The 18249-nt window shown below is 46.9% G+C and overlaps 1 protein-coding gene across 6 annotated transcripts in view; it reads left to right on the top strand.

The window, feature by feature from the left end:
* Nucleotides 1-18249, top strand: part of LOC119446088 (protein sidekick-2-like) — a 224147-nt gene that overhangs the window by 193708 nt on the left and 12190 nt on the right. Inside the window, exons 9-10 of one of the 6 annotated variants that reach the window (XM_049660633.1) lie at nt 7226-7516; nt 9952-10052. The exons of 4 other annotated variants lie outside the window; for them this stretch is intronic. In XM_049660633.1, the coding sequence (XP_049516590.1) occupies nt 7226-7516; nt 9952-10052 (392 nt within the window). The remainder of the gene's footprint in view (nt 1-7225; nt 7517-9951; nt 10053-18249) is intronic. One more of the 6 variants, XM_049660632.1, reaches the window with a different exon arrangement.

The following is an 18249-nucleotide window of genomic DNA, read 5'->3' on the forward strand; positions in this document are numbered from 1 at the left end:
CGCGAAGAAAGGTTTATGAATGTGTACTTTGTAAAATGCAATCTTGAAATGATAACTTCAAACAGTACAATGCAGTTTCTCCCTTGACCATGAGTATTTGATATTTAGTTTTGTGAATTGCAAGGGGTTTGCTATAAACCAGATCTCCAATTCATTAAACCCAGCAGTCGTGGAATCCCACGAATCATTCTTACCTTTAAAGTAGAAAGGCGGATTCTCGGCATACAATAACATGTTTAGGGTACTTGGAATCCTTACGATCTAATTTATATAAATAAAAAACAAAGTCGATCCTAAAATGGATTCTTGGGGAACAACATGTAGTGTAATAAAGCTTCGTGTCGTTATCACCTAATGAAACATTATTGGTGTGAACAAAGATAGCCATTTATCAGATCCCAAGAAACGCCCCGTATGCTATAGGATCACAATTTTCTGAGCAATCCATTATGTTTCAGCGTATAAAATTCCTTCGGAAAACCAAGTAACATGGCTAGCGGGAACACGTGTTCCAACATGTTACTTACTAGTTCATTGATAAACTTGAAAAGCGCCTGTTCTGTTGAATTTTCCGTCCGAAATCCGAATTGATCCGATACTGTGGCCTTAATAGCGGTTAGATGCCTCACCAACCTTATTTCTTACAGGTTTAGTTATTTTGGCGAAAAACTTCACAATCGAAATTGCTCAGTGATTATGGAATTAATTTATTGTTTCACCTTTGTGCAAAACTGCAACTCTAGTAATTTTTATTAGCTCATGAAGATCCGCAGTACATAAAATGACGTTGCAGAGGTGGGCTACATGCTTAAAGATAATTTGTCACGTTTTTGATAAGTTTTGCTTTTATCACGTCGGAACCGCACACCTAGTTGCTTTTAACGGCAGAATTAATTCGTGTACCTCTGCTGACCACGTCGTTGACAAAAAACATTGTCGCAATGTCAATGAGGAAATGCGTATTTGATTCTCAAGAAGCCAAAGCAGTGCTTCAATGTCATGCACCAAAGCTCGAGAAGTGGCTAGTGAAGTTGTTCGCTAGCGGTTTTCCCGAATCGTTCCCGTTTTCAACCACAACTAGTTCAGGAAAAGCATGCTCGATATGAATGGCTAGTTTATTAGGCATTGAGTAGTTCAGCAGTGTAGTCCTTGACAACCGCTCTTACCCTTCTTTCTGTGAGAGAGGAAACGCCAAGCTTCAAACATCTAAAGCGGTAAGTTGCCAAGAACGACAGCGTCCATTCAGCATCATTTTTGCCCACAATTATGCACTGTAGGTTGTTCTGAGTGGCGTTTGACTCGCCCTCTTCGTCGTCATTCAGCATAATTTTTTCGCATTGTCGGTCGTAAGGCTGTTTCATTATGAAGTGCAGCGTGACAAAGAGACCCATAACAAAAACGAAGGAAGCACACAGGAAGCACACAGAAATGAATTTATCTTAATGAACAAAAAAGAAGGGGTGGGGAATAATACTGATGCTTACATTGCGCGTTTATTCATGTCGCGCTGTAGTTATTAGAGAACCGGCATAAACTCGTCCGCGTTCCAATTCTTAGGTAAGGCTGTAACCACTTTTTTTGCTGCCATGTTTTGAATTTAGCTGATGCATTCTGAAGGAAGCTGAATGCAACAACACTCGCGTACCGTGCACTAGACGTACGGTAAACAACTTCAGGTGGCGAAATTATTTAGAAACCCGCCACTATGGCATATTCTTATATTCCACGGTGCAGTTTTTGGACGTTAAACCCCACAATTTATTATACAAGCTGCAATAATATGTACAGGGCGCAGTTAGCATTCCCGGTTGCACGATGAAGAAATGTTTGAAAGCAACATATGGTTGCGGTGGCTGAGTGGTCAAAGCATTTTCTGCGAGCGCCGAGGTATAATAAGTGCTCGGATTAGAAACCCGCTGTTGCCTCACCATTTATTCGTCTACAGTTTCGCACTTCGCGTTGCCTACTACTGTTCGTGAAAATTTAGGCAAAAATTGTTCTTCACTTTTCACTTACTCATGTATTCTGAACAAATGTAAGCTTTCCCTTTTCTTCCATGAAGAACAAGCCATGAAAATAACGGAAGGCTTCCCTGGTCGTACAAGAGACTTGAAATGTGAAGTGCACTGTAGAGGCATATGCTGATAGCGTAAGTGGCTACTTATAAAAATAAGCTGTGGGCGGTGATGCGCTAGAAACTGGCAACCTGCAGCGTAGTGGGCGTACCTATTCTGATTCGCAGAACAAAGATGGTCGCAGAACAAACATGGAACAAAATGGAACATGCACATCCATACGTGCGGCCCTGTTAAACGTTTGAAGAAAATATTAATCATAAAAGTATGCCACGCATTATTTCGTAACTACACAAGAAATAAAACTATGTTGCTAATGCAACCATTTTCAGTCTAAGCATTGTATTTTCTGCGTACAATTGGCCATAACTTATTCGGTATTCTGATGCCGTTTACATTTTCATTAAAACGAAACCGTGAGTTTGGGATGAGAGCTGAGGTGAGTATCTGACGTGTATATTACGAACCATTTGTACAGTGAAAGTTTACAATGAATGAAGCATTAGCGAAGTGCTTCACGTCCTCTTCCTCCTAAACGTATCTGTGAACACAGCTTGAATTTATATAACGAAACTTGAGCGGTCTTGAGGGTGGCTAAGCATGGGCCTCTTTAAGTATACCAGACGTACCGCATTGTTGCAGCCATACAGTACCGAGTTTTCGCGTGTTAAGTGCGCTCAACACACGTGATCTGAACTCGTTTCAGACTGGGTCTAAAACGACTTCATATTTACCCTATGTAGTGTAGCTCCAAGGTATGCCAGGAGTACACTAGGGAGGGGGGGGGGGGGCTGTACTCCTGGCATACGTTAGGCGTTTAATTTAAACAAGGTACCATATATATGCAGCAGACGACGCTCCTAAAATTTCGGCACTTTATAGCGAGATAGTCCGTGTCACTGAATTCGTCTTCTCGCCCTCACCGCTAGCTATCACAAATCGGGGCATTCGCGTCGGAAGGAATGTAAGGTAGTTGCAGCGTGATAATCAAGTAGTATTTGGGCTTAGAACGTCGTGCAGGTCACTTGCCTGCATCAAAAGAAAACGAAGTGAATAAAAACTTCCGGCATATACATTTGCGTTATTTCATCTGTATTCGCACAGCGTTGAGGATTACCGCGCTTCTATAGCAGGTTTCACTGTATCGCGTGGCCTCATTTTTGTAACGCGCCAAGTCATTTTCGAACCATTTCGTACTACGTCTTTAGCTCGGGCACGACTCGCACGCCTGTACAGCTGTTATCTCTGGAACGGGCCACTCGGCACTCAGTGCGATAAAAAAATAAAAAGAAAAGAAACACGGAGCATGCAATAAACTTTACAAAATGCGGGCGATGACCCGGAATATTCGCGAAAACTATGTATGAAGTGATGTACCTTTTGCTTATCAGGTTTCTGTAAAGCCGCATGGAGCTGCTCCAGAGGATGCAGGGGGAAAAAGCAACGATAGTACGCGGAAGTTCAAGATATCCGTGGACAATCGAGAGTCCAGGACGAATAGCTTCATGCTCCAGGAGCTCTCCCCCGCACCAGGAGTACGTGGTAGAAGTCCAAGCCTGCGGGGGCGGTGGATGCAGCAAAGCAGCGGCGGCCGTGTTTCGCACTGCTGCGTCAAGTAAGCAACGTGCTTTAATTCCCTGAAAGCTCGAACAAAAAAATCTCTGAAAGACGTTATGCTGTTACAAGAGGTTTTGTAAATATGTACGATATCATATGAACAAATTACCATGCACATTTTGTTGCATCAATGATACAGTCCCTTTAAGAGAACGCTACAGCGGCTTAGTAGGATAGGGTTCGGCTTAGGTGTTCTCCACCGTTGTCATCGCACGGGCCAAGGATTCCGGCTGCGTGCGGACATTTAGCGCTTACCCGGTGCATTCACGGAGCAAGCCGAGGTATGAAACTAGCGAAACTCGTCTGACTATTCACCCCGAGACAAAACGGAAAATTAGTGACTTGTAAGGCCAAAGCTCGTGCCCTCAAATGATGAACGTCAGCTTACCGATATCCTTAGGTCAGTAAACACATTCCACCTGCACTAACCTACACAGCTGACACCTTCGAGGTAAGAGACATGAAAAGCAGCTGAGGGATGTGCATCGAGGCATGCAAAGGAAAGTGAAAGGGTATGCCATTATAGACTAGAGAAGTGCTGTAGTTGAGATTAAGAGTAACAAGTTGAGTTGCGCAGTCCGGTGCTTTTTTTTTCACCTGTTGGCTATTGAGAAATTCGTAATTTTTTGTATTCTCTGAAGCCTATTTCACATGATACGATTTTCATTGCACCGAAAGTGTGATTTCCGTGGTATGCGACGGAAATTGCAATCACAGATGCCGATCCTCTTTTCTGCGGCTGCGAACAACCGGTTGGTCGCACATCGCACCGACCGCAGCGATCGCTGCGATTTTTCGTGGAAATCGCGCCGAGAGTTATTTCGCGGTTTGTTTTGGGAAATGGCGTCCGTCGCTCAACAAGCCCTGAACAGTGCAACAATCGAGTGGAGCGGTGGACTGCGGAACCGGTATGTACCATCGGCGCTAACATGCCAACAAAGCAGATAAAAATCGTAGGCCGGATTCGGTTCCTGATTTCTATGCGTTTGTTAACAGGCTACGTTGCTAAATAACCCACGTTGTTTTTTCGCATTGGCTTCGGGTGCTGATAGTATATACTTTTGCGTGCCTTTCTGTTACTTACACTCACTGATATATATATATATATATATATATATTGTTGTAAGCACTACGAGGTGTCACTCACGAGAAGACATGGCCTTCGGATGTCGTTTAACGTTCTGGTTCGTTGCGTACAAGCAAATCGCAATATACGAAAACGGCACAGTTGTAGCGCGTATGCTTTCACGGACGGGGCAATTTAAAGAATATGCAACGACGGACAAATGGTGTGTCAATGCAATATGACATGACACCACAGTATCCGACGTTTGAACGTCGTGCTATATGCGCCACCATTCAGTTGCATTCTGTTCGTGTGGGCTTTTATGCCTATTTTCCCCGGTGAATTAAGCGTCTCATTTCAAGGTTCTGTTACCATCGCTTAGGCGCGATTGCTCATCAAGCTTGCAAAGCGAACATACAAACTATATAACACAATGAAATTTCTGCAGTAACATATTTAACGCTTTGGCTAGCACGAAACAGCATCGTCAATTTGTTTTGGAAGTGTTCATGCACGATAAACAGTATTTAAACAGTTTTTCTCTTTGCATGTGATAATTCGTTTCTTGCGCGGAAAACAACAAAACTTCAATATGTTGCAGACTTTGTATCCTTACTGCACCTGCATTAACCCTCACTTTAAAATGTAATTGTATATTGCACTTACTTCAGTTCAATATTCTGGTTTTACTCTGGTATTTATTCTGATTGTAACCTGTCACAGTATTCTAAGAAACTACTTCGCCGTAATCATCCCTGCCTTTCTTTACTTCTCTCTCGTTAAGCTGCTGTCAAACACATGCAACAATGCGGAAAGCAGGCGAGCACCTTGTATCTATAAACAGTAGATAACACATTATACAAAAGCAAATCGAAATCATGCAGTAAAGTCAGCCATTTCTATCAATTCCTGCGAATGATAGCATACTTTCAAGTGCAGATGGTTTTTTCGCGTCCACAGCTAATCAAGTGTGCAGAGATATCACGAGGCATAAGCTATGGCCAACAAGAGATAAGCAACTCATAAGTTTACAATTACGTGTATTACTGCAGAAACACCTATAACCCTTTCTTGTCAGTACTGCTTCTATAAATAAAGTATCATGCAACTTGCAAGGTATACAAAGAGAGTATGACATTTGCGTATTTCAATCTTCTTTTTGTTAGATTGTGAGATGCTGCCGCTTACTGATTTATTCCATGCGGGGATTTCATGGCATGTATGTGCAGACTACTCAAACTTCTACTGATCCTAGCTTACGCGGACTCCGACTCAGCCAAAATTCTACTCAGCCACGCTCACACAAACTCAGCCTCACGGGTCGGTCCAAGTCTTAGTGAGCTGACTCTCGACCGAGTTGATCGACCTATGTAATATTACATGACAATAAAGTTGTGAGCTGTGAGGTGCTTGAGGAAACGTTGCATGGGAGTCCGTGTCACACCTGATGAAAATAGAGAAATTTGTACGCAATGCAGTTAAAAAATTTAATTGAAGATTGCGTGAAACATTTGCCTCATATTGATTCCAACAAGTGCATTGGACGTCCAATGCATCATACTTTTGCTGCTAGTGCTGGCTGGCTTGGCCATTATTGGGTGGATACATTTGTACCTTTCAACATAACATTGAATTAATGACTGTGGTGCAATATATCAAAAAACGCATACATCACTGAAAGTACAACAATCTGTACAAACACATGTGCACGATAAGATGTACACAACTGCTAAGTACATGCACAGGCGGAATCGCACTTCGGCCAAAAAAAAAAGAAAAAGCACAGGCCGACACTGCAATGAGATCACGCATCGTTCCATGGGCTATAGGAGAAACATATGTGGAACCTAGCAGTTACTGCGAAGTAGCAGTTACGGACTCTGGCGTAGCCCGCAGCCAACCACTCAATCACTCTAGACAAGTGTGTTGTATTGAATTGCTCTAGACTAGTGTGTTTTAAGACTTGCCACAGTTAATAGGCACACATTTACGGTCTGTATCTTAAATATTTAATGTGGCCTGCTAGAAAATTAAATTATCTTGAATTGTGATACTTGCAAAGGTACGCAGTTTTATTCCATTGTTGTTCATGAAGAAACCTCATATCAAGGTCACTTTTCACCATATGGTTAATGCAGGCAATTTAAGTAGGCTTAAAAGTTTGCTAAGGCAACCCGTTTCGGAATACCAGATTCAATTGTACCTCGAGGTTTTCCTTGCACTTTCTTACTTTGGTCGATCAACGTGGTTTAAATTAGCGTTCATTAGCATGCCCTGAAATTGATCTGACACAGGCTGAGTACGTGACAAGCTTCATAGATTTGGTTCGTCGAAGCTGGTGGCCTATAGTGTAATAAAACAATAGTCCATATTTGCACCTAACTGTCATCTACGATGGACCGCTATAATGAAACATGTGTTTCATGTGGAGGTTCTTTTCAGCCATAAAGTTATTTCTTCCTGGCAGGCCCACCTATACCTGAACTACTTGGGGCCGTCGCTTTAGGCACCGATTCATTCCGTCTTGAGTACACCGTAAAGCGACCAGGAGTTCTGGCGGCTTTCGACGGCTTCCAGCTGCGTTACTGCAGCGAACGCAGCCACTGCAGGCAAATTCTTACTAAGCAGCAAAATGTCACTGTAGAAAAGTTGAAAGCTGCCACCGTGTACTCTGTTGAAGTGAGAACAGTCTTCAAGATAGGGGAAAGAATTGTCCTCGGGCCACCTGTAAGTTGTGAGGTGCGGACACACAGCTATGGTAAGTATCTATATATATATCTTTGCTAAGTTCCAGAGCGGTGACCAAGAACATATGTTAACACCATTATTGTTTCACAAAACAGAAATGTTAGACTGCATTACGTATATAGAACATGTGAACATGTGGATATTAGTAGCCTGGAACCGTGTTGATCTTACCGACATCAAAATTTCGAAGTAGGTAGATCCCTAATCGGGCGTATGTGAAATATAAGGTAAGAGATCCATGTTTTAAAATGAAAATTCATTTGAGAAATGCGCCATTTTGTTGTTATGTGAATGCACTTTTTATTTATTATCACGACATCGCTTACGAAAAGGAGGATGCCTTGATAATGTTCGCACCTTTCATGAAATATAACATACTGTAATGCACCCCCAATATGAAGTAAGGACGGCATGAAGCCAAGGAGAAGTAACTGACTTTCTTATTGAAATACCAATTAGGGTTCAATTCTCCACAAGCTTCTCATTCTTAATAAAGTAAAACAATCATGGAAGTGGTGTACAAGAAAAACTCGCGTCGGTGGGAGCCGAACACCCAACCTCAGCATGACGTGTACCGTGATCTACCAATTGAACTCCGGCTACGGCGTTCCCTTCGCTTACTTCCGTCTGCTTATATGCACATATATTGATAACTGTGCCCTGCGACTGCTAACCAGCGCCACTCTCATTCATAGGCGGAATCGTGATATCTTTTTAAACTACAGATGTGTCACGTAACCACAGATGCCAGTAAGCTCTCGTGGGTTACAGCCATGGGTGACAGCCATGAAGGCTGTCATGTCAACAACATCGCTATCTGGTAGTCACACAGTGCTATCGGGTGAATGAAATGAATGAATGAATGGGCGGGCGAATCCTATGAAGCCAACAGACAAAGAAAGCTTCCGGAAATTAATAATTTTTTAAATACTGAAGAGTAGGTATATACAGTTATTGAGTGTGGAATCAAATTGAAATAAGGCTATTAAACTTCATAAATTAAAAGGGAAATAAAAGCTCATTAACAGATAACGTGCCGCTGGTAATCCTGCAACCTCTACAAGACCAGTGTATGGTCCACCAATTAGTACAGCGCACAGAGGAGGAGCTTTCACGCAAGGGTGCTTCTAGCCGTGCTGTGAAGTGGCTCGAGAAAATCGGTCTGACCTGGCGGCACCCGTCCGATAAATATGTATGAATATCTACGTGTATTTCTTAGCACGAGGCTACCCTCGTGCTATGCAAAACACGTAGTATGCTACTAATACTATGTGCATCGCTTACTGGGTGCGGCTTCTAATTTAATAGATCATTATGTAGGTCGCAAAAATGTACTACATAATGTGCGAGCCCAGGCTTCGCAGGAATTCAGTTTTTTTTTCGGACATCCAGTGTACCGGAAACTTTTGCGCCCGACTCTACAGAGAACAACAGCAGGGGTTAACCTTTGGGGGTTCTTGTCATTGGTGCCTGCAATTATTTCACCCCACAGGAGTGCGGCACGAGTGCTTTTAGAGCACTGTACAAGTAGGCTATAAATTAAAATGCATGAACATCCTAACTCATAAACAGGCCCATATGCACACCTTTGATTGAACAAGGAATGAGTGCAAACTGGCCTCTTGCTGTATAGACCATTTTATCGGCGAGGAGGAACATAGCCTCGAACCACTGCGCCACGCCCTTCTCCCTCTCGTACTGGTATGGGCGGATCGCCGTTTTTCCCAGCGGCAGCTTGGAACGATAGCGGTGCCATTGAGAATTAATGCAATTCTAACGTGTTACGTTTGTGATTGCTGCGATGTCAGACGACTAAAGGTCGACGGGCTACTGTACTGTATTCGGCTGCGAATGTGAAGTGCTCCTTAAGCCGCGGCTACTTCGTGGACTCCGCCACTGCAGTTGCAAACAAGCGTCGGCTTGGGATTGACAACATAAACAAAACTCACGTTGCGAATATTGTCTTTGAAAGAGGATCTTACGGAGCACTATCAAGGTAATTCGCACCCTTAAGGAACCTTAGAGGTAAAGTGGTTTAGACTGCAGCAGTTTTCAATCTACGTTGTTTGGGAAAAACTATGACAATATAGTATTTAAAATGAGAAAAGTTTCGAGAGCGTCGGGGCCAGTAAAAGACCGATTTTGTTCTCGAACCATGCGCTTGGACATAATACGTGATTGCTGCACACTTATGTGAATGCGTCGCACTGCTTGTCTGAATTTGGGCTGCGTACTGGCTGTGCAAGAAAGGTTGGCATTCCCCAGAGCCTATCCTACGCACATTTTAAGCAACTGTGACATTTCCGCTGGTCTGCCATCTACATTTGGTAATAATCCAAAGGCGTCAGTAAAATACAGGCTGATACCAGGATATTAGGATCAAAGGCTATCAGATCTGACTTCTTCTTTTGTCTTTCTTCCACAACGGGTACACAATCAACGCAGTTCCTGAAAAACCACGGTTGAACACAGACTTATCTGCCAAGGGACCACACGTCATCTTCCTGGAGTGGGAATTCAACAATAGCTTCGTACAGTATGTAGAGGTAAGACTTTGAGTGCATTAATGAATTCGTGCTCACTGTGATAGCTTTCCACCATACTGTGTGCGAAGTACACTCACTTAAGTATACGTATGTGCGCGATCCCTGCAGAGCGTGATAATGTACTTCAATGAATCTACATCGCGTTTGCTATCCTTGTGAACAAGGCTGTCATGCGGAAGCCGGAACGTGTGTTATTTGAATATACTGTAACTTGGTCGGCGCCGTGTCTTTTATAATAAGACTATGACCTTCCCTGACCAGACGGGATTCTGTCAGTCCCTCGATTTGATAGATTAGGGGAAAGTGTAGAGCGAGTATAAAGCGGAGAAATAGAGACTAAAAAGATACTATTTTAAACATTTACAATATTTTCAATTTACAGTTTACTCGGACAGTTCCCTTCTCCTGTAGCCTACACCATGAGTGCTTGCTTGCTTATTGGGCATTAACATGGTCGAGCACAAGAGAGAGCCTGCTTAAAGAGATTTGTTACTGGCAGAGCAGGATACGGAATAAATTTAAAAAAGCGCAAAAAAGAAACGGGCAGGATAGAGCTTGTACTGTTCCCTGTCCAGCCCGTGTTCTTTCGCGCTATTTTAATTCATTCTGCTTTAGGAGACAAAAGTTGGCGAGTCATTGTCGATACAGTGAGATTCTAGAAACTTGCGTGTGGCACCTTGGTTCGAGTGCCAGTGTTGAGGCGGTTTTAAAGCGAACATACAACTCACCGTGCTTCGCTCCACCCCTCAGGTGGATGCATCGATATTTAGCATGTACAGACAAAGTGTAGACAAAGACCTGGGCGAGACACGCAATGGCAAGCACCAGAAATTACTGGAGAGGATAGAAAAACTTGATTCATAATTCGACGAGAAAGCGAGAAGCTGATCGTATATCCTATGCGTCTACAGAAGTTCAGTGTCCCGCAGAGGGGCGTATGCCTCCGCAAGCACTTGGTCAGTTGCGTCACCACGGACCCAAGCACATAGGGGTTGAATCGTCCAGCGTTTAATCGTGCATGGTTTAGCCATGCAGGATAATAATAACAATAATATTAGTAATAGTGTATTGAAGCGTTGGAACTCTGAAGTGGGTCGTCCGCTCCAGCGCCTTGAAGTGGGTCTCCTCCAGTACCTTCTAGTGGGTCGTTTCCTTCGGCTCTCGAGCGCCGCTCGTGCTGAGAGTCCGTGCTGCGCTTTTTGGACAGTCACCCTTGCGCTGCTTCAAGTGCGATCCAATAAACATCCTTATAAATTGGTGGAGGTGCTGTACCCTCAAAACCGCTCCGAAGCCCCTTAGATGCCCCTGGAGCTTCGATTCCGTGCACTACTATCTGCCATGCCGCAAGACGCCTCCCAGCAAACGCCTCCTCCCGCACCACCCGTATGTCCCGGTGTCCCTTGTCAACGCGATCCACCTATCTTCACTAGCGCGGATGGCACCGACGTGGAGGACTGGCTCGCTATCTACGAGCGCGTGAGCGTACCCAACAAATGGGACGAGGTAGGAAAATTGAGCAACTTGGTGTTTTACCTGGCGGGAGTAGCAAGTCTGTGGTACAACAACCACGAATCCGATTTCCCGACCTGGTCCGCTTTCAAGACTGCAATTATCGACGTGTTTGGCCACCCTGCTGCTCGTAAGCTACAAGCAGAACAGCGTTTGCGCGAACGTGCTCAGCAGGCCAGGGAATCTTTCAGCAGTTACATAGAGGACATTCTGGACTTGTGCAAGAAAACCAAGGCGACCATGTCCGAGTTGGATAAGATCAAAAATGTCATGAAAGGCATCGACGACGACGCCTTCACCATGCTCCTCGCCAAAAATCATCGCACGGTGGCAGAGTTAATAATGCTGTGCCAGAGTTATGAGGAACTACGCCGCCAGCGGTCGTTGACCCGTCGGCCGCCAGCACGGGACGCAGATCTCGCTGCCTTGTAAACCGTTTCTGACCACACCACTTTGCTGGCAGAAATCAAGACATTTGTGTGCGAAGAAATTGCACGCCAGCTCTCTCTGCTGCCCTTTGCCTACCCGCAGCATGTGGAACAGCCATCAACCACACTCCCGCCTCCCATCCGCCGAGTTATTGAACAGGAAATCGCCGAGGTCATGCCCGAATATCACCAGCGCCCTCCGGCACCGGCGCCACTTAGTTACGCTCAAGTTGTCGCTCGACCGGCCCAAGCAATCTCTGCGGCTGCTCCGTTTAGTTACGCCGAAGCCGTCGCTGGACCACCGTCGTTTGAAGCGGTTGTACCGCCTACGTACGCCGATGTCACTAGGCTCCGTCTGCAGCCCACCATGCAGCCATATCAGCAGCCGCTACGTCCACCGCGTCCTGAGCCATGGGTGGGACCCTCTTCGGCAAACCGTTGGCGCACTTCCGACAACCGTCCCATATGCTTTGCGTGCGGTTACGCCGGCCACGTTGCACGTTTTTGCAATCGCGTGCAGCCGCCTCCAGTCACATCACCCGTAATGAGCCAGTCCAGGCGCCCTAATGACGAACCACCGCCGCCTGCGTCACCGACGTTCCGCCCAGCTCCATCTACCCGCCGTTCACCGTCTCCACGACGTCGCTCATTGTCGCGGATGCGGCCATGTCAGGTCGCACGAGATCGGGAAAACTAGTCGTCACAGCAGTCCACGAGGCAAGGGCTGCGACACTATCGAACTGTGAAAGCCCTCAGCAGAGACCTTCGAACATAATCCATCCCCCTATACAGTCACATTGCTGCGAGGGCAATGTCTCGGCAGAGTGGAACCCCTCGAAGACGCACAAATTGTGGACGCACCCGATGACACGCACTTGCCCAGCTCCTGTACGCTCAGTGCTGTTTCGAAGTCTGATTCGTCGCCCGAAGATGTATTTGGCTTCTCCATCGATGAAAACCTTACGCCGGTCCAGCGTTCACAGCTCCTGTGCCTGTTGGAAGAATTTCGCCCATCTATCGCTGTCGCCCAGACTTCCCTGGGCCGCACGTCCACTGTCACGCATGGCATCGACACTGGCTCCCAGCCACCACTGCGGCAACGTCCCTATCGCGTATCTCCTGCAGAGCGTCGTGTCATTAACGAGCAAGTCGACGACATGCTTCAACGGGATGTTATTCGGCCATCAAACAGTCTCTGGGCGTCTCCGGTCGTTCTTGTTGCAAAGAAGGACGGTTCCGTACGGTTCTGTGTGGACTACCGACGGCTCAACAAGATAACCCGCAAGGACGTCTATCCGCTGCCACGAATAGACGACGCGATTGACAGCCTCCAAGGAGCTGAATTCTTTTCATCGCTCGATTTGCGCTCAGGGTACTGGCAAGTCCCTATCGCAGAGGACGCTAGACCGAAGACAGCCTTCGTCACGCCCGACGGCTTGTACGAATTCAACGTCATGCCGTTCGGACTGTGTAATGCGCCCGCGACCTTCGAGCGCGTGATGTATACCGTCTTGCGCAACCTTAAGTGGCACACGTGCTTGTGCTACCTCGACGACGTCGTCGTTTTCGCGCCGGACTTCTACATGCATCTTAAACGTCTCCGGCATGTTTTGGCGCGTTTGAGCAACGCCGGCCTACAGTTGAACCTAAAGTGCCGATTTGCAGCACGGCAGCTGACAATACTGGGCTACGTCGTGTCGAAGGATGGAATTCTCCCAGATCCTGCCAAGCTTCGGGCCGTAGCCGAGTTCCCCAGACCTACGTCCGTCAAAGAACTGCGCATTTTCGTAGGACTGTGTTCCTACTTTCGACGTTTCATTCGAAACTTCGCCACTATCATATCGCCACTGACCAAGTTCCTTGGCAGTACGGGGCCCCTCGACTCGTGGTCGTCAGTGTGCGAGGACGCGTTCGCAAAGCTCCATCGTTTGTTGACGTCTCTGCCCATACTACGCCACTACGACCCTACGGCCCCTACAGAGGTACACACGGACGCCAGCGGTGTTGGCCTTGGCGCTGTCCTTGCGGAGCTCAAGCCAGGGTTCCGCGAATATGTCGTGGCGTAAGCAAGTCGTACGCTAACTAAAGCCGAGGCTAACTACACCGTCTCCCAAAAAGAATGCCTGGCGATCACCTGGGCCCTTACGAAGTTTCGCCCTTATTAGTATGGTCGCCCGTTCGATGTCATTACTGACCACCATGCACTATGCTGGCTGTCGTCATTGAAGGATCCTTCAGGCCGTCTCGCCCGTTGGGCACTTCGTCTGCAGGACTACGACATCCGCGTGCTCTACCGCAACGGACGCCAACATGCTGACGCCGACGCCCTCTCACGCTCCCCCTTACCCGACGACAACGCCCGCTGCTCAGGAACTCAGCTGGCCGTTTCTTCCATCGACCTTCACACCGTCGCTACAGAACAGCGCAAGGACCAATGAATTGTCTCGCCGATAGACTTACTCACTGATCCGTCGGCAACACCACCCACTCGCGCATTGCGTCGTCAAGCCCACCATTTCGCCGTTCGCGACGAGCTCCTTCACAGACGCAATTACAGTGCCGAAGGCCGCCAGTGGTTACTGGTAGTACCCCGCAATCTCCGTTCTGAAATATGCGAATCGTTCCACTCTCATCCGCAGTGTGCACACTCTGGGGTATACAATACTTACCACCGAATTCGACAACGGTACTTTTGGCAGGGAATGTACCGGTACGTGCAGAAATTTGTTCGCTCCTGCCTCGATTGTAAGCGCCGGAAATCTTCGCCGCACCTCTCGCCAGCAGGTCTACAACGTTTGCCATATCCTAACCGGCCGTTTGGGCGCGTTGGCATCGATTTATACGGACCTCTTCCTCTGACGTCGGCTGGTAACCGCTGGGCCATCGTCGCTGTTGACCATCTCACGCGATACGCCGAAACTTCCACCCTTCTAGCGGCTACAGCACGAGATGTTGCCTTTTCCTGCTTAACCGATTCATACTGCGTCACGGTCCACCCCAGGAGCTACTCAGTGATCGAGGCCGTGTCTTCTTGTCAGAAGTCGTCGAAGCCATTCTCAAAGAGTGTCACGTCGTTCACCGCAAAACTACTGCTTACCACCCACAGACAAACGGTCTCACAGAGCGATTTAACCGCACACTCGGCGACATGGTCTCAATGTACATCACTGCCGACCACACCAATTGGGATGCCATTCTGCCCTTCGTCCCCTACGCCTACAATACAATACAATTCAATAAATACAATATTTGGTTATAGTAGTGGCGTACAGCTGGCGTTTGCAGGAAATTTCCTTTCCACGTCCTGCAGCATCTCTCGTTGGGCTCCATGGTGGGTGTCTGGCCCTGCTGCTAAATTCTATGTAGCCATTTGCAAATGTTTGCCCCACTACCTGATCGCCCTGAGAAACAAGCGTGCACCGAAGAAGTCCTAAAGTTTTTTTGGCTGACAAACTGAACATTTTCTATGATTCCATGTAGTGCATACTGACAAAACAGAAAAGGCAGCGAGAATGATCTCACCTTTCCTGGTTTCGAAATCACTAACGGAACCTCTTGGCTCCGGTTATATAATTTCCAAGCTGGCGAGTGGTGATCTCGAACTCCGTGATAACAATCAACATGAAAGGCAGCGTAAGCTTGTGTTTTTCGGGGACGTTATATTGAGTGTGACCCCGCACCGTATCATGCACACTCTCCGTGGTGTCGTTTCCGATCATGATTTAATTAATCTGGCAGGAGACTATACTACTAAAGGGCTGGAGTGAGCAGAACGTGACCAGTGTAAAACGAATCAAATGAGGACGATGGTAATGAAATCCTAACCAAGCATCTTATTCTCTTATTCAGCTCAAGTTTGCTGCACGAAGCAATCGAGGCAGCCTATGTGAAGATCAAGGTCAGGTCATGTATTCCAAATCCCACCTGATGCTACAAATGCCAAACTTTCGGCCGCAGTTTTCCGAACTGCCAAAGCTGACTAAGCTGTGCCAAATGTAGTGCCCCGAATACCCATCGGAATCACGCGACAACACCCCAAACAGTGTGAACTGTGATGGGGATCATGCTGCGTACTCACGGTAATGGCCAGCGTGGAACAAAGATAATGAAATAGTAGACAAAAAAGTCAGAGAGCATTTTTTTAAAGATGCACGAAGGCGGTTGTCCTTCCTGCCAAAAAATGGCTGCACCAAAGTGGCCCATAACAGGGCTGCGCCACAACGGCTTTCCGGGGCTGTCCAGCCCACACGCAGTGAGCCAGCGGCAAGGCTATCCGCCCCCTCGGACCCACCGTGGTTGCTCAGTGGCTATGGTGTTGGGCTGCTGAGCACGAGGTCGCGGGATCGAATCCGGCCACGGCGGCCGCATTTCGATGGGGGCGAAATGCGAAAACACCCGTGTACTTAGATTTAGGTGCACGTTAAAGAACCCCAGGTGGTCTAAATTGCCGAAGTCCCCCACTACGGCCTGCCCCATAATCAGAACTGGTTTTGGCACGTAAAACCCCATAATTTAATTTTTTTTCTATCCGACCCCTCGGCTGCTGCAGCCAGCGCTGCTACGCCGTCCCAGAAGAAGGAGCTACCAACGTCGGGGCTGGTGCCCTCTAGGGCCTGGTCTCCTGGGGTGAGGCCTTCCTGACAAATGAACCGCTCCCAAGAGCGGACGTCCAGCACCTTGGAAGCTGTTACCGACACAACTCCTAAACAGATGGCGCCGCTAACGCCGAAGGGACAACGCGAGTCTCAAGACAGCGACAAAAAAGGCAAAGTCCCACATTACTTGTAACACAAATCGCCCTGTAAGCAAAATTTTCCCTCTATAGAAACAGCGGTAACTTCTTTCTCATTATGAACACACAAATATTGTAATGAAACTTCAAAGGACTTCTCCATAATCTTGATGATATTAAATAACTCCTTCGTCAATTCATTCCAAAGGTGCTGTGGGTTCAGGAAACACACTTGAAATCAATATAGACGAATTTTCTAGCCAATATGCCCCTTTGCGCAAAGACCATGACGACGTTCTCGCCGCTTCTGGTGGTATGACCATAATAGTCGATAAAGGTGTTGCCAGCAATTAAAACTCAGAACTTCCCTTGAGGCAGTTGCTGTCCGAGCCGTGCCATTGCAATTAGTTTTATCTACATCTCCCATGCTCCCAACTTTAGAGAACAAAATTTCAGCGCGTTGTCGATGAACGTCCGTCGTCATACATAATTTTTGGCGATGTAAATGCACATACACGCCATGGGAAGCCTCTCGTTGTGATGCGAGAGAGCGCACAATTGAAAACTTCCCCTTTTTTAAGGTGTATATGCGCTTAAAAAGAAAGAGCCAACGTACTACAGCGTTGCACATATCAGATACTCCTCCATGGGCTTAAGCATAGTGTCGAGTACACTCATGCTCTATCTGGAGTGGTCCGTTCTTAAGAACACCTTTGGATGCGACCATTTCCCAACTATGTTACACTTCACAAAACAAGGTATATGCGCACCACATTTTCCGCAATGGAAATTCGATAAAGCTAACAGAGAACTGTTCTGAGAGCTCACATATTTGTTCGAGAGAACGCTGCTGCTTATAATGTAGACGACGCTGTGGTATATCTAACAGTTGTTGAAATGAGTTGAATTCTGGGGTTTTGCGTGCGAAAAGTACGATTTGATTATGAGGCACGCCGGAGTGGGGGACTCCAGATTAGAATAATTTTGACCACCAGGGGATCTTTACGTGCCCTTAATGCATGACACACTGGCGTTTTTGCATTTCGCGTCCATCGAAATGCGGCCGCCGCGGCCGGGATTCGATCCAGCGACGTAGTGCTTAGCAGCGCAACACCATATACGCTAAGCCACCGCAGCGGGTCTAACAGGTTTCACTAAAGTGAAGCTTTATATGGCTAGACGAAATCGTATATGGCTAGGTGAAATCGCCTATGTACAGAGAACGATCATCATCAGGATTGGCTCGAGAGTCGTCGTCTTCTTCCGCAGCTGGCTCGTTGGTGCCCTTCTGATTGCAATCGCGCTCGTGCTCGGTACGCACTTGTGCCACTGCTCCCGCGTTCGTCGTCGTGGACGTCTTCTTCCACAGCTGGCTGCGTTGCCGCTCATCATTCCAGCGTAGAATTTCACTTCTCTTTTGTCGTCGTAACGGGGAGGCCGCGTTTACGGGGTATGAGCCACTGCTTAAGGGGGTATGAGCCATGCACTGTCTTACCGTAACGGACAGCTTTAAATTTGAAGCAATTTA

This window comes from Dermacentor silvarum, chromosome 1, assembly GCF_013339745.2.
Source record: "Dermacentor silvarum isolate Dsil-2018 chromosome 1, BIME_Dsil_1.4, whole genome shotgun sequence".
In the NCBI taxonomy this organism is placed as follows: Eukaryota; Metazoa; Arthropoda; class Arachnida; order Ixodida; family Ixodidae; genus Dermacentor; species Dermacentor silvarum.